The following is a 25,870-nucleotide window of genomic DNA, read 5'->3' on the forward strand; positions in this document are numbered from 1 at the left end:
TTCCCGCTCCTGCAGCCAGGATGAAACACCCTTTCAGGATCCCGTTAGAAAGCCGGACTCCGAACTCAAAGCAGGAGTTCTCTCCGCTTTAGAAATCGGCCACAGCTCAATCCTGAACACAGATATTCCCAATCGGTTCCTTGTGAATGGGTATATGGATAGCATGTTGGAAAAATACTGTACAATTAAGTCAGCATCAAAAAAATGAGGTGAACGACTTCACCACTCTTGCCCACCCCGGCTTTTCTTCAGTTTTGGTTTTATCTGCTGTAACAGGGGAACAAAGATACTGAAGAAGGACGTATGCCATTTTCTTATGGATGCATAGGTGTCTCCACAGAAGAGGTGCAAACTCTGGTAGGGCTGTCAGTTTTCTGCCCCAAGGAGGCTGCAGGTCTTGCAAAGATAATCATTCACCAGAACTGTTTTATATGTGTGTGTCATTACTGTGCTCCTTACAGAAAATGTAAAACATTAATTGAAATAGCTCTTTCTGAAACTTTATCACGTGTTGAGTGCCAGAAGTCAAGCTGATGCAGGAGAATTGATTGTTACTGTATTAGAAAAGGGGGGAAAAAAAAAGATGGCTAGAGGTGTTAACAAGGGAATATAATGCAGTATTTGAGCAACCAAGACAAATTAAGTCTCCTTATTAGATGTGTCCCTGCCCATGGCATCTTTAAGGTCCCTTCCAACTCTAACCATTCTATGATTCTATGATTAACATTCTTAAGATACTGGACAAAATCCACAGTCCTAGTGAAATCAATCTATTTTAGCTGGATCAAGAGAGCCATCATGTTTTAAATTAATTTATAGCACAATAAAGTAGAATGGTATCCTATGTTGTGCCAAAGAATTGATGATTTGATGAACGTAACAGTTTTTCTTTAAATATCAGGAAATCGGTGTCATTTTCAACCTTTAATGGGTACCTAAGGTTGTCTGATCCTTGCTTCTTTTTATGAGCACTCTAACTTTTGATAAACAAAGGGCTTTTTAGACAAGCTGGGGAGGGGGGGGTTTGCCTTTCACAAAGCTACTTAGAAGAAGAGTGAGCTTCATTATAAGAATATTTGTCTTTGGGTGTGGTGACTCATTTATTTTTACATTAGGAAAAATTCATAAGCACTAAGTAATGATGTACACATCTGGGAAGACAGTCACTGTCCCCAATTTATAAACTAACTTTTAATTCAAGTTTCTCAAGCCTATAGGTCAACTCTCCACAGACGGAGTAACCGATGTTAACAGAATTACTCATTCTTTTCAGGTTCGAAGTGAGTTTAAACATTTTACTGAATAAACTGTCAGTTTAAACCTGACGTGCACAGAAGCCACTGAGTAACACAGCGGTGAATAAAAGGGTAAGAATGTGGAGTGTACACAGAGGGCAGGCAAATTCATAAATATTTAAGGCCTTTAAGTGAGTGTTTACGTTGCTTATATATTGCTTTCCTGCCTGAAAAAAAAAAAATTAAAAAAAAAGTTGTTCAAGTGAAAAAAAGAAGAGTGAAAAATACAAAGTTATAAAAAGAGAGGGGATAATTTGCTCAGGAAATGCCTCATTCTGACAGTTCCCGAGCACAGGTAGTACCCGCTGGCTTCTACGACGGCAGAATTGGGGCTGAATTTGCAAAACTCCAAAGAATAACAGGGAAGCACGATGTAGTGTGGCCTTGTGCCCAGCTCGGGTGCATCCAGAACTCCCCTTAGTCCATGAGAAATAAATACTGCAAATGCTGTAACTTCTGCTTATTAATTCTTCCAGGTGAAGCAGCAGATAAAACAGTTGAGTGCTGGCAGCAACCACAGAAAAGCACCTCCATGGAACTTGTGTCTGTTTTCTAGAAGTGCAGCAGTAAAACGCCTCCCATGGTCATAATTAAAGAGTCTGACGAGATCCCAAGCTCCAAGAACTTGGGATGGAAGATGAGCATCCTTGTTGTCAGTTCTCCAGCTGTGAAGAACACCAAATGCAGATCTCAATCCAACTTCTTCACTGTTTCTAACACTCCGTTCCTCAGCATGACCTCTGAGGTACTCTCCCATGGAAACAACAGAGGCAGCAAGTATTTCATAATCTGGGGCTTGTCCCAAACACAGAAAAAGCCAACTTGTAGTCATAGAATCATAGAATTGCCGAGGTTGGAAGGGACCTTTCAGATCGAGTCCAACCATGAACACAACACTGACAAAACCATCACTAAACCTGATGCAGTCCTGAGTGATGTGCTCTGGGCAATCCTGCTTTAGCAGGGAAGTTGGACTAGATGATCTCTAGAGGTCCATTCCAACTCTGACAATTCCCTGATTCCGTGAAACCATATCTCCAAGCACCATGTCTGCCCGTCTTCTAAATACCTCCAGGGATGGTGCCTCAACCACTTCCCTGGGCAGCCTGTTCCAATGCTTGATAACCCTTCCAGTGTAAAAATTCTTCCTAATATCTAACCTGAACCTCGAAGAGACCGAGAGAGACCTCGAAGAGAAGAGACTGACCCCCACCTCTCTACAACCTGCTGCTTTATTTTGTATTTTTAAATTGAAATAATAAAGATGGTACCTTCTTTCTCATAGGATGCCAGTTCTGCAGAACACTAGGGACTTTTCTGGATAACCTAAGATGCAGAGCACCTTGGAGCAGCACCCACATTCCAAAAGCTCTGATGAAACCTTTAAGATTAACAGCCCTTTTTGGGCCCAATTCAATAATAAACGTCTGTGTTTAAGAGGTCACGAAGTCATAGGACAAAAGCAGAGTTACTTACATCGGTGCACAACCTGCTAATGAATTCGTTAAGCTAAACCGAATTTAGTATGGCTCCCTGCATGCAGGGTATGATTTAGCACTTGAGCTGCTCTGAGAGCTCTATATACTTCTTGAACTCCCCCGTTCAAGGACAGGGAACTGCTGGAGAGGGTACAGCAGAGGGCTACAAAGATGATTAGGGGCCTGGAGCATCTCTCTTAACAAGGAAAGGCTGAGGGACTTGGGTCTTTTTAGTCTGGAGAAGAGAAGACTGAGGGGGGATCTGATCAATGCCTATAAATACTGAAAGGGTGGGTGTCAGGAGGATGGGGCCAGTCTTTTTTCAGTGGTGCCCAGGGACAGGACAAGAGGAAACGGGCACAAACTTGATCATGGGGAGTTCCATCTAAACTTGAGGAGGAACTTCTTCACTTTGAGGGTGGCAGAGCCCTGGAACAGGCTGCCCAGAGAGGTCGTGGAGTCTCCTTCTCTGGAGATACTCAAAACCCACATGGACACATTCCTGTGCAACCTGCTCTGGGTGATCCTGCTTTGGCAAGGGGGTTGGACTGGATGATCTCCAGAGGTCCCTTTCAATCCCACATTATTCTGTGATTCTGTGATTCCTGAGATCTGAACTATTACTCATGAAATGAGATGCTGATTACACCGCCTGATCCATCCACTTAAGTGACCGCTCAGTCACCTCCTGGAGGTATTTACCAAAACCACCAGCCATTTCAATGCTAGATTTCTCTTCAGACCTGCAGTCTCCTTGTGTAACGCGGTAAATATTTATGGAGGCCTTTGTACATGATCTCGGAGGCTTTCTCAACAAAGACCTGCCTTGTGCGTTGAGGCTGCATTTCTAAAGCTGGCTCTTACTGGTCTAGAAAGGCTGAGAATCCTCATAAACCTGGGAACTCCTCCTTCCCAGACTGCTTTAAGTCTAGGAGCTTCAAAGGAGACAAAAATAGCCTTAATATAAAAATAGATTAGAAGCAGACCTGGGTCTGAAGGCTCTCCCAGTCCAAAGAATAACTGTCTTCATAAAACTAGAAAAAACAAATCCTGAAAAATTAAGTGATTAGGAACTTGTATATATTTGGAAGAAATTAAAAAAAAAAAAAAAGAAAAGGAAAAAAAAAGGCTTATTCAGTTTTAAACTTGCATAAGATAAAGATTTCCCCCTGCAGCTCCTCATGGAGGCAGCCAGGGAGTTTTCTAAGAATTCACAGTGACTCTTGGCTCACTGTAAAATCTTCCAAGTGGCTTTGGACATCTGTCCAGATTGGAAATTTAATTGACAAATTAAATGACAATTGACAGTTTCAATAACAAAAGCAGGAGGGTACACCAGAAAGACTTCTGACCACAGCACTGTTTAATAAGAGAGAAGGGAAGAAATAAAAATAAGACAATAAATAAATACTTTTTTACCTCTTTTTTTAGAAGCATACAAAAACATACTGTAACCAAAACCCAAACCAGACTAAACTAAGCATATCATTGCAATTTTTGCCTAAAATAAGCTGAATCCCACAGGACTGAGTTCTTGTGCCTACTGATAGTTTGTTTTTTTAAGTCACTTTTTGGAAGGAGAAAGAATCATCCATCTGCGCAAAACGTCCCGCAGACATAGCAACAGCTTTGTGTGTATGGAACAGTTATTATTAGAACAGAGCAATGACTATTTTTAAAAACTCTAAGATTTTGGGACTCTTTTTTTTTTTTTTTTTTTAATTACACTAAAAGCAAACACCAAAGTGGAAAGTTGCAGGATGCCAAAGTATAGATAAATCCTAGGGAAAAAGAAAAGAAAAAGAGACTAAGACAAAGAATTGATCTGAATAGGTCACAGCAGTGGTAGAACGTGACCTTTTTAATATCAGAAGATACAAACTGCAAGGCTGGAACCTGCTGAAGAGGACGCACACTATGTTGAACCTGGGCTGGCAGAGCGGACCCGCTGGCTGGGATTCAGCTGTTCTCTACTGGCACTATGAGACACAATCCGGTAAAGAATTCTCCCTAGAGAAGTCTCTCCAGCAGACAGAAAACATCTTGCTGAAATCAAGCGAAGAGATGGCAAAGGAGGGAACTTTGCCATTATCTCAAGAGCCCCGTCCCACAGAGGGAAGCGCGCTGAAGAAAAGAAAGGCAGCCCTGAGCGTGTAACATCATTCTCTTTAATCCAGTCAAGCCAGTCCTGAACGTGTCATTCCTGTTCCTATGATTTATTAATCATAGAATCATAGAATGGCCCAGGTTGGAAGGGACCTTTAAGATCATCTAGTCCAACCACCAACCTAACTCTGATAAAAACCACCACTAAACCATATCTCTACACACTATGTCAACCCGTCTTTTAAATACCTCCAGGGATGGTGCCTCAACCACTTCCCTGGGCAGCCCATTCCAAGGCTTAATGACCCTTTCCGTAATCCACCTTAACCTACTCCACATGAGTCTTTGGGAGGTTAGGGGTTGTTTGTTTTTTTTTTCCTTTTTTTGACTCCCCTTTTCTGTTCTCTCAAACAATCTTCAAGTTTCCACTTTGTGGTGTATCTACCACTCTCTTTATTGGCCTTCTCTGAAACAGTTTTGCTGCCATATCCACAAACAGACACAGAAACAAAAAAACCACCGAACGTACGCACTCACATCAAAACCCCGACAGCAGGTAAGCAATCAGAATATTGCAAAACACCCTGATCCTGTCAGTTCTTCATATCCGCCCCTTCTGCATCCACACGTTATTTCCTGGCTTACACATTCTGTGCACCGGGCAGCTCCTGGCTGTGACAGAACTCGGGTAAAGTGACACGAAACACTGGCAGTTATTTTAATTCCATCTTAATTAGGATAATGTAAGTGGCTACCAAATTTTTAAAAAAATATTAGTTCTTTAATTCAACGGGCTAGATTTGCTAGTTTTTACATACTGAACTCTGCAAGTGGTCATTTCTGAATCTGGACTAAGACTCCTGGGGCTTCACCTGTGGAAGTGCCTGCAAATACTCTGCTCCAACTCTGCGTCTGTTACTCCACCAAGGTCCACAGCAGCAGCTTTAGGCAATACCCATTCACTTACTCTCTTTATTTCAAAACATGAAAGGGAAACAACTTACCTTACTCCCCTGATGGAAGCAGCACTGAAGTTCCACTCGTGGATACCTTTCTGTGACACACAGAAGAAAATAAATAAATCATTTTTACGAATCATAGAATGGTTTGGGTTGGAAGAGACCTTCAAGATCATCCAGTTCCAACCCCCCTGCCATGGGCAGGGACACCTCCCACCAGACCAGGTTGCTCAAAGCCCCATCCAGCCTGGCCTTGAACCCCTCCAGGGATGGGGCAGCCACAGCTTCTCTGGGCAACCTGTTCCAGTGTCTCGCCACCCTCACAGCAAAGAATTTCTTCCTAATATCTAATCTAAATCTCCCCTCTTCCAATTTAAAACCATTACCCCTTGTCCTGTCACTACATTTCCTGACGTGCCAGTGGGCATATCTTCTAGATTGACACTCAAGAGATGGAAAGAAAAACACCTGAATTACAACAATCTTTTAACAGTTATTTTTCAGGGTATATTTTTTCTTTTTCCACCCAAAACTAGACAACAGAAGTTTTGCGTTGATTTGTTTCTTCACTGTTTATTCTGTAAACACAATATACTATTTTAGAAAGCACGCAAAACAGAGTATAGCCTGGTCTGGGTAGTGAACTTGGTGTCACAGGCGACCCTCTGGAAATTCCACCTCTGAGGATCAGCAGAGCCTGCTCTGCACGCTCAGTGCCCTGGTGTGCGGGGAGGAAGCAGGAAGTTGGATGCTGGAAAGAAAAGTGGGAAATTCTTAAAGAGTAGGAGGAATTGCTCAGGGAAGGAGCAAATTCTGAAGGCCACGTGCCCAAAGAAACAGAACGGAGACTATTTTCCTAGGAAACCAGAATGTACCCAAACCCCTAAGAGGGGTAATAAACAAGACTGGAAGAAAGAAGCCACCCTATGAAAACACAAAGGGCCGGGCATCACTTATTTTCAAGTCTTTTAAATTTACATCTGTCACATCCAGCAGAACCGAGTTCTCTCTGTAAACAGCCACCTTGCCCGATGTTTACATTCTAATAGAACTTCTACTGTAGGAAACAGAAGCCTTTTGTATCTTCTAATGGAAACATTCTCCTTTCAGGAAAAGGTGGAACTAGGCCACCTCAAAGCTCTGGCAACCTTGGGATCCCACCACAATGGGGGGAGGAAGAACCTCTGCTTTCTAAAGCTGAATTTCTTTCGGCATTTTAGTGACCTGAGCAATTAAAAGGCACAGAGACATTTCTTGCTGAGAGGAAATTTATGGCATAAGGTAATTTAAGCATAATTTATAGCATATGTTAAGCATGTAACATAAGCAAGAAACACAAATATAATCAAATGTATTCCAAAAGAAGAAAGGAAAATGCGTAGCTTATAAAACATCTCATGATGAGTGAAATATACAGAAATCAGAAGAGATACACTTGCCAAAATAGTTGCACAATGTGCAGGAAATGATAGAGGAAGTTATTCTCCCAGCTACAACAGCTTTCTAGAAGGCTTCCTACATCAATTTTCTCCTCCTCTGTAATTCTTTCCTTCCTGCTCAAATCGCATTCGAGGTTGTGATGCTAATACAAAATGCCTAACACAATGTACCAAAAATAGAAGCAAACATCTTTCTTGAAGCACAAGCTTCAACATTATTATAACCATAAAGTACAAAGCAGTGGCTCCAGTATCTCTTCAATGTGAAATGGGGGGCAGGGGGGAGAAGTGGGGCACAGGGACAGGAGAACAGCCTGGTATTAAAAAAAGGTGAGATCACATCTTCAGGCGGAGGTACTGACTGATGCTGCTGTGAAGTGTTTGCGAAACTACTATTCGAGCTGCCTGGTTCTCTTGCACGAAGAAAGATCACAACCTCAACCCCTCTGCTAATGGAGAAGATGTATCTGCACCGTGTTTTACTCCTCCCTCCATATACAAAACTCTGTTACTTTCCAATTTTCCATGCTTGGAAACTCTCTTCAGAGCTTAGCCATTGGTACTTGTCCAATTCCCACTATTGGGAATAATCTAAAATCGAATAAGGTTAAAATGTACATCCTGACAAGCAGAAATGCTGAAGCAGCATAACAAAAAGCTTAAGTATTGTGGGTTTTACCCGTCATCTACGTGCAACTAATTTCGCACAGATTCATACATCTTTTATTTACCACACAAAGTTCTCGGGCAACGAAATAATATAAAAGTTATCGTGATCGTGCCAAGTTTTGAATACACTGGAGTAAATATACGAGGCGCGCTATCCAAACTCAGCATCTGTTCTTGGGTTCGGCAAAAAAAACCCCACCAACCACCCAAAACAAAACTCCAAGTGGATTCAGAAGCCAACGCGGAACAGAGACAGGCTGTTCTGTCTCAAACTTGCAACAACCAGAGCTGCTGTGTTCCCCTAACCCCACATGGGAAGGGCTGCTAAAATTAGGGGACTGCAAGGCAAAGGTAACGCGCATTCTGCAAAATATGATGCTACCTGAATTTTATAGGCATTTGTTTATCTTAAACTTTAATAAAGGCATAAATGTTGCTGCTAAAAAAAATGATATGCTGCTAAAAAAGCCACAGAAGAGGACACAGTATTTATCCTGGTATTGACTGTCATTTGCCTTATTTATTACAAAACTGCCGGCTGCAGGCTCCGCTCAGTTCCAGTTTGGATTTGAAAAGGAAATTCAGTTTCTTTGTGCCCGAGAGGAAGTTCATACACTTCCCAACTCACAATTCTTTTTCTTAGAGCACTGATTGAATTTTGCAAAATAAGCAGAGTGATTCATTTATGAGCCAAAATGAACTGAAGCCTGAAGCATGAGCTCTGACAGACCTATGGTAAGGCAGATTGAAACTGGATAGTTGAAAAAGTTTCCACCAGCTGTCTAACCTGCCGCTGCAGTAGGGATAGGTGGGCTTTGTTTGTTAATCAGCCCCTAAAACGCCTGCTTTCAGCCTAGTGAGGATCAAAGTAAGAGTATTCCCCTTTGCAGCGGGCTGACAGATAATAACACCTCTATTTCCTTTACAAAATCTCTTATCAAAGACGAGCATTACACTCATTATATTCAACTGAAAAGCTGGTGTCTCCAAATTTTTCTAGTCCCTTTTCTCCCTGTGAGGTTTCTGACGGATTGGAAGGACTTTGACAGACTTGCAGCGACAGACTATAATTGTACAGCTGAAGGGGTAACTACCAAATTGCCCATCGCACTTTTTTCATGGGCATTACAGCTCGCTGGGCAAGGATGCCCGCACCAAGCATCAATTAGATCCTGGGCTAATCAATAAGCTCACCACAGTGAGGATTCTGGCCAGGGCAAAAGTACTAGAGAGTGCATTTAAAACTGACCTTTGTCTAATACTATTGATTAACATTAGGGCAGCAAAAATAGGAAAATAGTATCTGCAGAAAATAGAGAGATACACTCCCCAAATCAGGAAAGGGGTGGGGAGGAAGAAAAAGAGGTATAACATACTACAAAGAAACTTTAAAAATGGCATAACAATTACAATAAAGGAAAACACTACAAAGAAAAGGTTACAAACTCTGTAAAGCCAAATGATCTCTCTACTGACCACCAAACAGGTACAGACTAGTGCATCCAAACCCTTCCCCTAGTCGCAGGATGACTGGGCAGCCAAGTGACCCAGCTACGAAGAAGGCCATTGCTGACAGTAGCAAGCAAAATATCCCAGTAGCCAAAAGATAAATGAATGCATCATGAAATACCATTTTTGGAATATAAGTGCAGATCCTTAAGTAGGGTTAACTCAAACTGGAATATAAGAAGTCATGGCAATGAGATGCCACGTGTGGCCAGTACAACAAACCTACTTGTGTTGCCTAAAAAAACCCTAAGAGACATTAGGGTTCTCCTTAAAAAAAATAAGCGAGAGAAAGGAACCACTTAACGTGAATACCGTGTTAGCAAAAGAACAAATGAGTGTGAAATGGCAACAAACAAATTCAGACTGAGAGCCAGAAGATTTTAAAGTAATGCTCTTCTACTTCTCCAGCAGGATCCCACTGTAGGCTCTTCTAGAGCTGTAGGACCATTCTCAAACCACTTTCCAGCACAAACCATCGACTGTGAAACCTACACTAGTATTCAGACAGAGCTTGATCCCTTTGCGAAACATTATATGGCAAGAGCGTCTGCAACAGGGGTGAACAGGACTCAATAGGCCAGAAAATTCTTCTTATAGTCCGGATAAGCCACTTAACAGAATGGAGAATATTGTTTGGAGGTGACCTACATAGACAAAGAAAAAAAAGAGCATACAAACCCCCAAAAGTTATGCATGTACAAGTGATTTCTAAACAGACTAAATAAAGATTTGTCAGTACTACAGAGTAAACCTTCCTATTGTACTTTATCTGTTCTGAAAGTATTCCTGTATTCAGAATTTACTGTGCGGTAAAATTTTGTTTTGCCCAAGAACTGCATAAATTTATTTTTTATATTGTTCTCAGAGACTGAGTCTGCTTGGAAATACATCAGACAGAAAAATCACAAATAAACAGAAATTCATTGGTCGAGGCAAACATTTCCATTTGTCCTCTAAATATGCTATTTCAGCCACTGTCCATTTACTTTCTCATGAATTCACAACAGAAGTTCTAAGCGGTACGGCCTCACATATTTTGCAGGCAAAAATGTTTCTCCTTTAACAGACTACAAGTACAAAAGCTGAAGGATGCATTACCTGAAAAATTGGTGTTCACTGTCCTATCCTGCAGGCAATCAAAATGCTGCCACAGAAGAATGAACAGCGCTTGTTCTTACAAATCCCACCACCTCCAGTGTTGCACCTCCAGCTGTCACCCTCAAATTCACTCTTCATGTACTAGCCCCCACAACGTTTCCATGCTCCCATCCTTCTCTGAGGTTCTACGATATCCTCCCTGTCTTCATCCTTACCACCCAGAATGCAATAACATTCTAGGTTTTCCTCTCCCCCTTCCATCTCCGGATTTTCTAAGCTCCTTTCCAAACACGCCTGGCTGTCTCACACCTTGGCATTTGGACTTCCCAGCTTTTTCAATTTCTGGACCTTCTGAGCATCTATCTATCTATCCTTCTGCCAAATACTTCTTTGGCTTTTGATTGATTCCTATTTTAAGACACCAGTCTCTCTTACTTTCACATTAAAGGAGTATTTACCACAACTGACAAGCAATACTGCAAGTACAGGAAGAAGATAGTTCTGTTTGTACAAGTAATTTTATGCTACATTATTTGTATGATGACAGTATATTGTAAATTACTTATGAAATCTTAAGCAACAAAATTTTGTATACTCTACGCTGGTTTAAAACACCCTGAAAGAAGATGCAACCTATTTTAAAAAAAGATGGAGATGAAAGAGCCATTGGACAACAGGACGAACTTAAAGAAAAAATTAAGAACGCCATATTAAATTAAAAACAAAATTTTAAAAATAACGCATGGAAGATATCTCCACAATATTCTCTTGAGTTGTTAATAAAACACTTTTCTCCTTTGCAGAATCCATCATTAGATGCAACCGTTTACATGTTTTATGCCTTATGTACCACGCACACTTTTAAATTGTGAAAAAAGTTCCAACTCCAGACAACGTGATGGTACTACCTTGTCATCAGGCAGCACATGCCAGATAGATACAGTCTTCTCCTCGGCTTCACTGTTGATGGAGAGATACGAGGGCTGATAGATTTTTGTTGGTTCTAATATTAAAACCTAGTAGAAAAAACCAATAATTTTTAAGAGTTAGTACAAGATATGCAGAAGTTTAAAAAGTGTTAAAATCTGTTAAAACTATTTCTGTAGTAATACTATAGCAGGAAAAACAGGGGAAACAGATCAAAAAGTAAAATTCTAGCTACTGGGCTAGTTTATTATGGCTGACAGTAACTTAAGATTAAAAAGAAAGCCAAGTTTAATTCAGTTTTTTATATGAGGCTATTATGTGTCAATTGGTAGCACATATGATAATTTTCCAAATGATTTCTCTGACAACTATCAGACCTTAAAATCTTTCTGTCACAATTCATTCTCTTCCAATGCCATTCAAGAAGGCCCAGCTCCCACGTGGATGGGATTCATCACTTTACCATGGTACTTCTTTTGGTAGAAGGACATTTGGGTAAACCAGAAAAATGCATAGATCTAGAGCTAAGACTGAACTGCTTTTGATTTGGACCACTATGAACTGTAGCCACCAGATGAAGTGATTTTCTCAAAAGCAACAAGCACCACTGCAGGAGGTTGAGAGCTAAAACTTATAGAAAATTTCCTAGAATAAATGAAAGAAAAACTAGAACCATCGTGTAAAAGAGAAGGGATGCAATGCAGCAAGACTTAGTACCTAGGCGTTTCACTCTGTACATGATAACCAGAGGGATATCAAATGCGTCACTTTGCATCTCCAGACACTTAAAATTTCTAAAATCTGGTGTAGACCATTTCACAAATTGAGGTCTTTAGTCTACAGCAAGTTACCCACAGGCTGTGTCATTTCTTCCCCTAAAGGCTGAGAAGAGGACGATGACACTGATGCCACCAGACAAGAGTAACTGACAGCTAAGCTAGGACTGATGGAGAGTGAAGTCCTTAAGTTAAGCTCTCCTTATTCACAATAAGGAAATCTGAAAATAACTTCTTTTAGAATGAATCATTCGCAAGAATCTGGGAGAGGGGAAGGAAAAGAAAGTTACTATGTTTAATTTTGTTGTTAAACGCTGTTATTTTGCTTCTGAATAGGCACAAATGGAATTTTTGTATTATGAGAGATCATGTCTGTCTGTCTGCAACACCGGAATAGTTTCCTGTACAACACAATCAAACTATGTGGTCACCGGGTTTTATCCTTTGGCTCATGCCATCGCCATGATCAGTTTTCGTTTGTCTCTTAATATTAATAGAAATCCAAACCATTTGACTTGGGTGGTTTTGTAAGTCAGAGCCTATTTTAAGTACCTAATTGCGCCATTTCATCATCAAAAAAAGAACATGGCCTTGTCTTTTAAAATAAAAACAAAAACAGAGGATTCAAAATATTTTTCACTTTTCCCTGCAAAACTTCACGCCCGTTCTCCTCGGAGAAGGAGAACCAGACTCTCTAGGGAGGCTCATGTTGCTTCCGCTTCACTGCCTCAAGCTGTTGCTGTTCAACACCACCAGAGTCTTCCTTACGGTTTATTATCCCATCTACACACAGAAGCCAAAAGAACTCTATAAAACAGCCAGCGTGCACTTCAAATATCTGGGAGGCACTAGCAACTGCTATTTAAACCAAAAAGCTGCATTAGCTAAGGGTTAGCTGAAAGGAATACCCAATTTCCCATCCATATATACTTAATATGTACGGGGAACAAAGATCTTTTTACAGTAGACTTTCAGGACATCGCACAACAGCAGGGTATCTAAAAAAAATTTCAGCAAAGTATTTGTGGAACAAATCAGAAAAGTATATATACACTTATAGGACAATGTTGTTGAAATACATTGTCTAGTAGCTGGAACAAGAGATTTTGGACTGTTTGGGCTGATTTTTAACGTCTAACAGAGCACAGGCTTAATCGGCAGTAGAGCATGTAAAGCCAAGCTAGAAAGAGACTGAAATTAAGTATCTTCTCTTCAAAGCATAACATAGTTAATACATCATCACCTGGAATACACTGCAAAGGTTTGCCTTAGAAGCATACCCACTGGTAGCAAACACTAAATAGCAAAGTTCTATCTTGACTTCTTTTTTTTTCCTCATTACTTTCATATGGAACACACCGTGCGATCCCATTGTAGCCACGTGCAATCAATTAAACCCAACCTAACATGGAGGCTGAACAAATTTCTTCTTCAGCAGTTTATTGTCTGGCAAGACAAGCAGTGTTTTGTGTTCGTTTCCTTCATGTCACCATTTATTGGGGGAAAAAAAACCCCAAAACAAATTAAACAACAAAACCCACTCGAACAGCAAAACAACCACTTACTGGAAATCGAACTACGGACACGTCCGTCTTTGTGGCTTCAACAAGGAAGTCCATCCAGAAGTCCACAAGTTCCTGTTTGGCCGTATGTTGTTCCAGAGTCAGCTTCTTAAAATGCTGATATATCAAAATAGTCTCTACAATAGACTTCAGGTACCTGTGATCAGCCAAGCATACACAGATAGTAAATTTAATACAGTTTGTAAATAATAATGTCTCTACCTTTAATCTCAACTGAAGCATTCACCGTTGCAACACCAAGGCAGCCGGTAAGATTTTGGTTCTCTAGGATTGCTTTTATAATAGCAATTCCCCATTTAGAACCGGAAATGTAGCTGCTGTATTAGTAACCTGAATTATAACCGAGCTCTGGGACACTCCTTCCTGCATATATTCCCGATCCCATACACTGTCTCCTATCCTAAACCATGAAAGCTTCATGAAATAGCTAAATCCTCTAACTATGGACCAAACTGAGCCTGTGCCAAGCTTGTTTCAGTAACGACCAACCTCAAATAAAAACCCAGGTGAAAAGTCAACTAGTTTAACTTTCTACACTGTTCTGTCTTCTGTATTGTACCTGCACCGGCAGTTTTTTAACACAGGTTTCTAAAACCTTCTGGAACTGAATATCCTATAACTGTATCTACTCCCCTTTGCACCAAGTGGGCTCTGCTGAACAGCAGGCAACAGACCGGGAAGGAATTGCTCACAGGAGAAATCCTTCCTGGAGCACAAATGAGTATTTTCAGAGTTTAATCCACAGCCTTAAAGCCCAAAGGGCACGGGTACATAAAATCCTGACAACCAGGCATTCATAAACTCCAGAACACTCTACCAGGAGACTTCCAGAGAGGGCTACCCAGGCTTCTCAGTTAAACATGCACATCATAAAAGTGGAAAACTTTCCAGACAAAAAACACTGCAAAGAGCATTTATAGAATATTTGGTCAGAAAATCAGAGTTCTTAATTTTGCCGGTTTCCTATGTTATGTCGATATAGAAGGTTAGCATTTCCATATTTCAGCACACATACATACATTCCCCTCTGATCAGCTTCTGGAGACTCTTTCTAGCTATTTGAAAGTAAGACAAAATTACATAGGCTGTGACATATGCACTCTTTCAATTGACAGAGTGACAACTTTTTTAGTCAGAAAGGAGTCCTGGTTCTCCCCAGCTCACAGGATCCCAGCCCTTGATAAGCAGGAGACTGGTCCTTACTTGCTGCCTATCTCCAAAGCAGGATATAGATGCCGGGACCCTGCTGTCAGAGCACACATCTCTTTGCATGACAGATGTTGAGTCTACGGGGTTGTCGTTAACCCTAGATTTATAACCTTCCCGCTAATTGGACTGTAATCTGCATTCCTCTGAATGGTGATGATATAGAACTTGCACCATACAGCTCATTCCTGTTCAGGTTCCTACACCAGCTGGTGTGTGCAATAACCATCAGGGTATTCCAAGGAACATCCATCCCTCTCTAGCCAAGCTGTCTGCATTCCCAAAAAACTTTCAGGCATTATAAGTAAACCCACGTGCCACTACCACTTCTCTCCAGCCACGTAAGCGCTGAAGTATGGTGCCTACAAAGAGCTCCTCCTTTCCCCCTTGCCCTGCAGAAGAACCTGGAGCCAACAGGGAATCTGCCCTTCTCAGACATGAAATTAAAGACCCACATCATCTCTTCCTGAATAAGGGCAAAAAAGGGGAAGGAGAGTCCCTTGTCTGGGTAGAAGTGCAGTGAAACAATACGCAGACAGCAAAAACTCTTAAAAAAGCCCAAACCCAATCTCCTGTCAGCTAAATACGATGCTGAATGTGAAAGCTGAAGGAGTCCAATGTTTTAATCATAGAATCATTCAGGTTGGAAAAGACCCTTGGGATCCTCGAGTCCAACCATCAATCCCACTCTACAAAGTTCTCCCCTACACCATATCCCCCAACACCACATCTAAGCGACTCTTAAACACATTCAGGGATGGTGACTCAACCACCTCCCCGGGAAGCCTATTCCAAACATATAGCAACGTACATGATCTTGTTTATCACCTTACCATGCTGGTGCCTTTAGCTTAAACAGCTTTTCGGAAGCCTGGATCACTCTTATATGGTCATTAGCCAACATACTGGCCCCCAAGAAAGATCCCACTTCCCAATAGCTCTGCAGTTTCTCCAAGCTGCCCTTTTTACCAAGCAGGCTGCTGATCTTTACTCCTGTAGCAAAAAGAATAACAGGTCACAGGAATGTATTAATGCCATTTTAAAAACAGCCATTTCCCTGAGTTGAAATCTATTAATTGCTTAAATTACTGTAGCCTCTCCGTTTCAATAAAGTAAGATAGAAACCATACTTACCAGTTAATGTTATGTGCTTTCCAAACACCCTAAGCGGTAGCAGGTTGGTATTTTTTTCCCTCCCCCTCTTCCTAAAGGCTTCTCGAGAAAGGAACTTTAAGACATCACTGTCAGGACAAGGCCACAGCCAGATTACCTATGTTCTTGCATGGACCTCATCTGTAAAGGTAAATTGGGGCCTTAGGCTACACAATATAGCTGTAAAAACTTAACAGATGCTGAATGAGGCACCTATTATGTTTTTTTCTGCTTTGTGTTTTTTCATTTACAAGCCCCAAGCCCCAAACTTACCTTTATAGACAAGGTCCCATGCAGAAGGAACAGATGATCCACTGGGCTTCTTCCAGCAGTGATGTTCTTTTAATTGCCGCAAGTCCTACCCCAATGAAAGACATCTATTAATATTCGTAAGTCCCTCAGCAGCTCAAGACTATGGAGAGCCTCAGGTTTTTATTTGGACTTGCTAAGTTTTCTGAGAACTACAAGTCTCCCTGTGGCCTTCAGGATGATTTTTAGCTCATATTAGCTGCTACATATTTATAGCTAACATGAGATATGCTACACTATCCCTCGCAAATAAATCCATTTGCGGCTTACAAGACAAACCTCTTCAGCCTCGTAGCCTTTTATTTGCTTTTCCCACACTGCTCCACCACGACAGTTTCCCTCCCACATCACCTTCCACTGTCCTTGATATTAAGGCTGAGTATTCACAAGAAATTTCAATGCAACTGTTGATCTTTATTATTTTTTTTTTTCCCCTTAACCTTCCTTAAGTAGCTGGCAGACTAAACTGCACGCTGGAAGCAGCAATAAATCTTACCAAAATGGGTATCCTTACATTAGCCACATTTCAGCCCGCAAAACTCATCGTGTTTTCTCACGTCGTCCACATTTTTATGTTACCAACATCAGACAATAAATGTTTTTAAAACGTGAAATTGTATCCAAATGGTCTGTAGCCTATGTCTACATTTCATACTTTGTGCTCTCCTGCTAACATGAAACTCTCACGCTTGAGTAACGTCCAGAACAAAAAAATACTTAAATCATATAAAATCATATCATAATTTCTTTGCTTCTTAGGATGGAAGTTTGTTTAGTTATTCCCGAAGAGAAAAAAATGCAATAGGTTTTACAAGGTATCTCAGCTCTACCTGAGACACGATGCAACTTACATCACCCCCAGCACCTCCACAATGTACAGCGGGGACCACCTCTATGTAGATCATCTTCAAGGCTTTAAGCCATAGTGGTATCTACATGCACATTGTCAGGAGACCACCGGAGGATGTACAGCTACACTTGTTAGTGTAGGACAGGAGAGGGAAATTTAAATGTGTTCAACTTTCGTGGGGTTCTAGAACCCAAAACCTACATGCTATCCACAAAGCACAGCAAACAGAGAAAATTCATCTCCAGCAGGACCCTAGAGTAACACTGCTCAGTGACATCCTCAAAGTCTGAAGGTCTCTGCTAGAATGTCTAAAACATCTGCACGTGCATGACAGGGACATAGAAGAGCAGAGAGATGGGAGAAAGGATGGATGTGTAGCAGCAATGATATCTAAGGACATCAAGTTTGGGAACCATTACTGTTATGTAGCCTGGATGAACTGGAAGTTTTATCCAAGCATTCTGTGAAGTGGATCCTATTACCTCAGAGGAGGCAATATCAGCCTCTCATCAAATTCTTCTGAGATAGATGAGATACTCAGTGCTAAAACTCACTCTGGTTTTCTGACCTTCCTCTGCAGAGCTCATCCACAAACTTAGTTATCCCCAAAAGGCAAGTTGGAAAAATGCAGTTGCAGTGTGGAGACATTAGCAATAGCTCCAAAAGACTATAACCCTAATTCACAGAGGTGGGATTTTTTGGTTTTGTTGTGTTTTCCAGTGGGTTTGGTCTTTTCTGGGGGGTGCAGGAATCAAAAAACCCAACTTTCTACAGAAACACACAAAGTGTGTTTCACTGAGTTTGTGGCCTCCTTGTATAATTTCTCCTCTCTAGTTTATTTTGATTTCACCATCTTTAAAAGTTTTTATGAGAGTACAAGGAAACCCAGGCCAACTCAAGACATTCTCTCCTTCCGTGACAAACTCGGCATTCACTGAGGGAGAAAAAAAAAAAAAAGCAGCAGCTGAATTCCAGTATATTTTATCAAAAATATTTTGCCTTAAAAATAAATGAGCCAAAATAGAGGAACCATTAATGCCATAAAAGCCATTGTTTTTGTAACGCCAAGAATATACCCACAGCTTGTGAAGAAAATAAGATACAGTAAGTAGATATTACCAGTTAAATATTACTGTGAAGGCTTGATAAATAAGCAGCTTTCCTCGCTCAAATATTGACAGAACAATTGGCATTACTTTGTGCGTCAAAGTTGCAGGGCCTGCAGAGATCATTACTGTCCATGCAAAGCACCACAGTTCTGTTTCGGTCTCAAAGTTCTGCAGTTTTGTTCAGATCAGAAAATAGGAGGAGGATTTTCATTAACGCTTCACATGATCATTTAGTTGTGAACTATTATCTGACAAGTAGAGGTAGGAAGGTTTAGAACGGGAATTTTGTCACCTGATGCAAATTGGTAAAAATTCTCTTGGATACTGGGCTTACTCTTAGTTTTACTGGAGTTATTATATTATTGCCATGTAATCAGATATGCATCTTCTAAACACAGCCTCACGCACCCTCTGAAGTACTGGTGAGGCCACACCTTGAGTATTGTGTCCAGTTTTGGGCACCTCAATACAAGAGAGATATCGAGGTGCTGGAGCGAGTGCAGAGGAGGGCAACGAAGCTGGTGAAGGGCCTGGAAAACAAATCACATGAAGAGCGGTTGAAGGAGCTGGGACTGTTTAGTATGAGGAAGAGGAGGCTGAGGGGAGACCTCATCACTCTCTACAACTACTTGAAAGGACACTGTAGAGAGGTTGGTGCTGGTCTCTTCGCACAGGTAACTAGTAACAGAACAAGAGGGAATGGCTTCAAGCTCCAGCAGGGTAGGTTTAGACTGAACATTAGGAAAGAATTTTTCACAGAAAGAGTGGTCGGGCATTGGAATAGGCTGCCCAGGGAGGGGGTTGAGTCACCATCCCTGGATGTGTTTAAGAGAGTTTAGATGTGGTGTTGGGGGATATGATATAGGGAAGAACTTTGTAGTGTAGGGTAGATGGTTGGACTTGATGATCCCAAGGGTCTCTTCCAACCTGGATGATTCTATGATTCTAAGTGGTTAGGGACCATATCTTTCCTTAGTCTTTCCCAACCTATCAGTATCATTTCCATATAACCTGGACCGAACTTCAACCGGCTTCCTCCCTCCTTATCTCCCACCAGAAGACAGATTTCCTCTAATTTCTATGTGCAACTGATAGTGCTGTGGGTGGACACCAAACTGAAAGAGCTGCCGCCACGCAAATCTAACTACTGCTAATGGATGGTCCTGGACACACAGATCTAAAGGAGAGGTGACATCAAAAGAATGACATATGTGTAAGAGATTCTTGGGACAGGGAAAAAAAAATAATCCAAACATATTCCCACACAACCTCTCTGGGTTTGCTTATTTTTGTTTAAAACACAAGCGTTAGCCCAAGACAAAGAAAATACAAGATTATCCTCAGAATCTAGCACAACCCAGGCCAGCTGACAAACCTCATTGTACGAAGACAAACACCCAGGAAAACATAATCCAGGAGTGCAGAATGGGCTGGGATCTACCCAGCTGGGGAGCAGCTCTGTGGAAAGGGACCTTGGGGACCTGGTGGACCACAAGCTCAATACAAATGAACAGTGTGCTGCAGTGGCAAAGAAAGCCAGCAGGACGCTGGGCTGCATCTACAAGGGCATCACCACCAGAGATAAAGAAGTCATTATCCCACTCTGTGCTTGTCAGGCCACACCTGGAATACTGGGTTCGGTTTTGGTCCCTGATATACAGAAAAGACGTGGACAGGCTGGAGAGGGTCCAGACAAGGGCCACCAAGATGATCCAAGAACTGGGAAGTCTGCCACGTGAGGAAAGGCTGAGAGAATTGGGTTTGTTCAGCCTTGAGAAAAGAAGGCTGAGGGGAGACCTTATCACCATGTTCCAGTATTTAAAGTGTGGCTACAAAGAAGATGGAGACTCCCTTTTTACAAGGAGCCACATGGAAAAGACAAGGAGTAACTGGTACGAGTTACTTCTGAGGAGATTCTGATTGGACACGAGGAAAATTTTTCACGCTGAGAACAACCAGCCATTGGAATAATCTCCCCAGGGAAGTGGTGGATTCCCCAACGTTGGACGTTTTTACGATTCAGCTGGATGGGGTGCTGGGCCATCTTGTCTAGACCGTGCTTTTGCCAAGAAAGGTTGGACCAGATGATCCCTGGGGTCCCTTCCAACCTGGTGTTCTATGATTCTATGAACAATGACCACAGTCTTATCAACAAGAAACTAATGACCAGTGACACCCACAGGGTCTATATTATTATACATCTATTGGAAAACTTGTTTCAAAACAGCTAAGTCAGTCTGAAGCTTAAAGTATTTTGACAATATTTCCCATAACAAAATAAGTAAGATAGACACAGTAGGTAACAGGAGGGGGTTGCTATATCAAGGGTTTTCAGCAGACACCAAGTAAATGTTTACATAAGATAGAGGCACACCAACAGCTCAAAAAAAAACCAAACCACCTTCCAGCAAGCATCTACCAGATAGTTCTCCACTAAATCATTCATCAGCCGTGGATGGAACTTTAAGTAACAAGGAACCTTAATTTCTGTAATGTTCTCCATACAAACAGTAAGGAAAACAACACAGGACAAACTCACAAGATGATACCAAACAACTGATCCCTGCAAGTAACACCCAGATTTCATCAGTATAATTAATTGTCCAAATCTAGTTGGCTGTAGCCTGTGTGCAGTTGAGAAGTTTCTTTAAAATGGAAGAATTCAAATGAAACTACACAATAAATATAGCCCATCTTTGCTAAACTTTCTAATTTAAAACTAGGCCAGCTGAGTGAATATTTGCAAATGCTATGTAGAAAGCAAAACACTTACTTTTACCTCCTACACTGGCACAAAAATTCAAATTTCAGGTTAGGAGATGAAAGTAATCTATCTGGCCCCAAAAAGCAAAATCACCCACTCAGAGAAGGGCAAACACAGTAGTTGGGGCATCTCTACGCAGCCTGTCACATGCAAACAAATACCTTCGTTCACACCAGAGAATTTCAATTTCAATTTCATTTCCATTATCTATATGAAAATAACCATCTAATTCTGACCTTCACACCCAAAAAAAAAAAAAAAGATCTAGAAAATTACTTCCAGACATACAGTGCAATAGCGCAGTGGTTGATTACACATACATTCTGTTGAGTGAAAAATATTTTTTCTTTCTCACTTGACAACCTCCTCAGGACACAAAGTTAAAAAAAGACTTTACAATAAGCAAGAATTATATGAATTCATGGAGAAGAATGCCAGTTGCGAATATATTACTACGTATTACAATATTTGGTGCTTTCTCCCATACCTTCCCTGAAAGTACTACTGACTAATCTTGACTTTGCACTCTTTAAATCCAGCAAAATCACCAAAAAAATCACAATCAAAATGGACACCTTAATTCTTCTCTCTTAAGCAATAAATTTTTTACAACAAGGGCGGTGGGACGTTGGACCAGGTTACCCAGGGAAGTTGTGAATGCCCCATCGTTGGAAGTGTTGAAGGTCAGGGTGAGCAACCTGATCTAGCAAAAGATGCCCCTGCCAATGGCAGGGGGGTTGGACTTGATGGTCTTTAAAAGGTCCCTTCCAACCCAAAGCACTCTGTGTCTGTATTCATAGAGTCACATTCAGGAAACCTCAAAGAACGCATCGGAAGAGAAACATTCTTCTCTCAGCCCATCCCAAGCTCAGGACAAGTGCATTTTCCCCACTCTTAAGATGGACTTTTTGTCCATACTCCCCACTGTTGTACAGTGGGGTTTATTTGTTTTAAAGAATGCTAGCTGGAACTGGATTTCCCCTTCAGGTGTTCCTGTTTCCCACAAATGATGCCATTGCAGAGATGAGCTGCCCGTTTTCGCTAAGCGCTGGTAACCAGTTAAGACCCTGAAACTGGAACCAGGCCTTCAATGACGGCGCTCACCCGCAATCAGGTGGGCTCAGTGGTGGTGGGGGAGACCAACTGAAATATTCACATGCTCATATCAAAGCATTCGGACACAACCAACAGATTTTCCCCTGTGACAGTGGGCGGTGTCATACTTTCACTAGGATGCGATTTCACTGTGAATTTGCAAGCTGTAATTACCAACTTTCCGCAGCTCAAAAGAAGTATCAAAGCAATGTCCAGCTGCCAGGAGGAGAACTGCATAATTAATTCCTGACTGTAACGTTGGCTCCGACTCAAACGCCTTCTTGAACCTAGAAAAAACAAACAGACAGGTTTACTTTCTAAATAATGCGATCTAACAGGGACATAATTATACTTTTAGGTACTTGAAGTGCTTATCTTCTGTTTACACAGCAAGAATCCATGGAACCAAAAATATTTTACTGTTTTCCACACACGCTTTGTGGTTATTTTTAGGAGTCCGTTATTTATACATCCTCCTCCCATTTCCTTTCCCCTCACACAACAAGCACAGACCCTACACATCCATCCCAGTAAAGTTATAGTGTCTGACTGGATTTCCACTTTTCTTTGAGATTAAAGAAAAAAAGTACTATCAGCTTGTAAGAGACCTGTTTCACATTTACGTTTATTAATAAGCTCATTGATTTACCTTTAACTATATGAATTTTCACTGACTTGAAACCTTAAGATTCTAGCTTGGATCTCCTACGGTGCCATACAAGCAGATAGAAATGCATAAGCAGAAAAACAAGTGATACAAGAACATACTTCACATTTAGCTACGATTTCAGCTACTCCAAATTTTATTCTTCATCTCGTTGACATTGCCCTTACGAGTCTGTTCACGTGAGAAAGGACTACACCAGATTTTCTCCTCCTCAAGAGGAATGGCAGTGGTATTCACCTTGCCTAAATCTCGTCTTAAAAGAAGTCGAGAGGCTTCACCCAAGCACAGCACACACTACCCTCATGCTAACAATGCCACTTGTGGTGACAACAGTCACCAAAGCAGTGCTTTAGACTCGTTCTACAGAATAAAAACATGTTTGGTTGCATATATACATACACACAGACACCCCCCTGCTGCGTAAGGAGGCGGCAAACAAGCCTACCGTATGTGAGTTAAGGAGCACAAGAGATTCAGTCAACACAACTCCACTGCAGCAAAAGCAAAGGAGTTTAAAATTGCTTTCAAAAGGACAAGAAAAATCAAAAAATCCAGACAAACAAATGGATTAGATGGAAAAAATTAAGCAGGTTGTGAGATTAATAAATCAGGAAGGGAAGAAAAAGAATCTGTATGAAACCAGATTTGGCTTCCAGACCACAGTTTGACATGTAAGAAAGCTAAAGCATTTAGATCCCATCAGGCCAAAAGTATGGCTAATTTTTAATTTAATTTTTTTTTTTAAGTTGTTTTTCCTGCTCTAATGATTTGCATCCTTTAACATAAACTCTGCTTTCCAAAACTGCAAGACAGGCAATCAATCTGCTTCACTCCGCTACATATATGTAGTATATATGTATGTAGTATATATATTCTTTCTATATTCCAGTTACCCACCTACATATATACTACATACATATATACTACATATATATTCTTTCTATATTCCAGTTACCCACCTCCAAAGAACTTAATCATTAGACAAGAGCCTAGACCTCTAAAAAAACCGTGATGAGCCGAGAAGGCTCAATTAATTCTTTTCTTTCACCATCTGCCTTTCCTCTTGTTCTGTGAGTTACAACAAAACAAGGAAGAAAGTAGATAAAAAACATTTTCGCTCACTTAAAAAAAACCAAAACAACACCAACAACAACCCACAACACAAACCAAAATCCATAAAACCCTGCCAGCCGAACAGGACAACACTTTCATTGATTCTAAGTATATAGAGCTAGAAGAGACCAGTTTGCTGGCATAATCTATTTGGAGACCTAACCATGTTGGGAACTGGACTCCCTTTTTAAGGCCCAGAGACCTTTCACACTGGAATCCTCATGCAGTATCAGGGAAAAGAAGAGAGGAAGGATTGACAGAAGAAAAAAACCTCCAAAATAAGTATTTTTATCAAATACAAAAGACTACACTTTCACTTTTTTTGTTTTGCCCCCAAATACCAAATATCTGGCACGGCTATCGAAATTCCTCTAGTTCTCAGATAGATATAAAACTTCAAATTTTAAAGATAAAATAAGCATCTCTCATGCGTATCAAAAGGTGGGCACAGCTGTGCTGCAAACACTGCTAATCACACAGGCAAAGGACGTGGAGAGGAGCTTAATTTTGCAAAATAGTTACTACTTGCAGAAGCACTGCTGAAATAGCCCAAAAAAACCCCAAAGAAAACACACTTTTCTTAAATATGTTACTGCAGAGGTGCCACCAGCGTTGCTGATGCAGTTTTGGCCACTGGAGCTGGCTGGAACTGGTTGTGTCTGACATAGGGAAGGTCCTTGTCTCCTGTCAGAGGCCACCTCTGCTGCCAGGACCTTCCCACCTACCCCCCAGTAGACCAGAAGGGACATCATGGGAGTTTTTGTTCCTGGGTTCTCTGCCTTTTCTTTCCAAATTGCTTCCAAATCGCTTCCAAATCTCCCTTCCCCACGGTGGAAAATAATTTTTCTACCCATCTTTACATGCTTCTCCCACCAAGAAATACTAGTATCTTGGACCTCTGTAGTCCTATTTACCTATCCTAAATTGATACAACCAAAAGCTTCATTTTATATTTCGTGAAATCCTGTGCCGACATTCTTAAACTTGTCTTAAATCCACAGACGGCGAAAATTTACAGACAAAAAATAAAAATTAAAAAAAACCCCACAAACCGACCACCTGTAATAATTAATTTTTATCAGATTAAAACGTTTGTGGTTTCTCAAACAACTCACAAGTCACATCTGTTGACTGCACTGATTTAAATTGGTGCAGTTGCCCCAAATATCACTGGAGGAACCAGCGCTGTATCGTAAAAAAGGGGGTAAGGGTTAAAAATCTGCCTCTAACATAGAGGCTGGCCTAGCTGATGCGATTATAAGTGCCATCAAGAAACTGAAAGCTGAGATTTGGGAAAATGTTGCAGTGCAGACACTGGATTAGGGAGGTAAGAGTGAAAAGATTTGCATAAAGACTTGATAGCTTCGGTAAGTCTGATTTACACTGTCAGTATGCAACAAGACAGTGACAGTTAATAATTAATCTTTCATCTCTTCTCTCATATTTATATGAAAGATGTCATTTATTCTGCTTTTTAATTGTCAGAAAAGCACACTGCCTGCCTCTTTTTTTTTTTTTTAATAGACTAAGTACCTTGACATCAGCAGTTGTTGCAAAACCAATGCTTTGGTTCTGCTGCCAAATTCTCGTTATCTAATGCAATTCCCTACACTTCCCCTACATCCTCATTTCTCCAAGACTGAGATAATAACCTTTATTTCAACATAAAGCAATGCTATCATGGAGGCACTGTTCCTGCACACCCCTTGGCCCGTTGTGGCCCTGCTGTGGTACTAGAGTGGGTCTGCTCCTTCCCAAGGACCTTT

At 41.1% G+C, this 25,870-nt stretch overlaps 1 protein-coding gene across 1 annotated transcript in view; it reads right to left on the reverse strand.

Moving 5' to 3' along the window:
* Positions 1–25,870, reverse strand: part of MAP3K5 (mitogen-activated protein kinase kinase kinase 5) — a 111,296-nt gene that overhangs the window by 29,737 nt on the left and 55,689 nt on the right. Inside the window, exons 8-12 of the mRNA XM_074144539.1 lie at positions 22,499–22,611; positions 15,879–16,038; positions 13,822–13,975; positions 11,462–11,569; positions 5,884–5,933 (exon numbers count right to left, since the gene is read on the reverse strand). Of these exons, the coding sequence (XP_074000640.1) occupies positions 5,884–5,933; positions 11,462–11,569; positions 13,822–13,975; positions 15,879–16,038; positions 22,499–22,611 (585 nt within the window). The remainder of the gene's footprint in view (positions 1–5,883; positions 5,934–11,461; positions 11,570–13,821; positions 13,976–15,878; positions 16,039–22,498; positions 22,612–25,870) is intronic.

This window comes from Numenius arquata, chromosome 2 (genome assembly GCF_964106895.1).
Source record: "Numenius arquata chromosome 2, bNumArq3.hap1.1, whole genome shotgun sequence".
In the NCBI taxonomy this organism is placed as follows: domain Eukaryota; kingdom Metazoa; phylum Chordata; class Aves; order Charadriiformes; family Scolopacidae; genus Numenius; species Numenius arquata.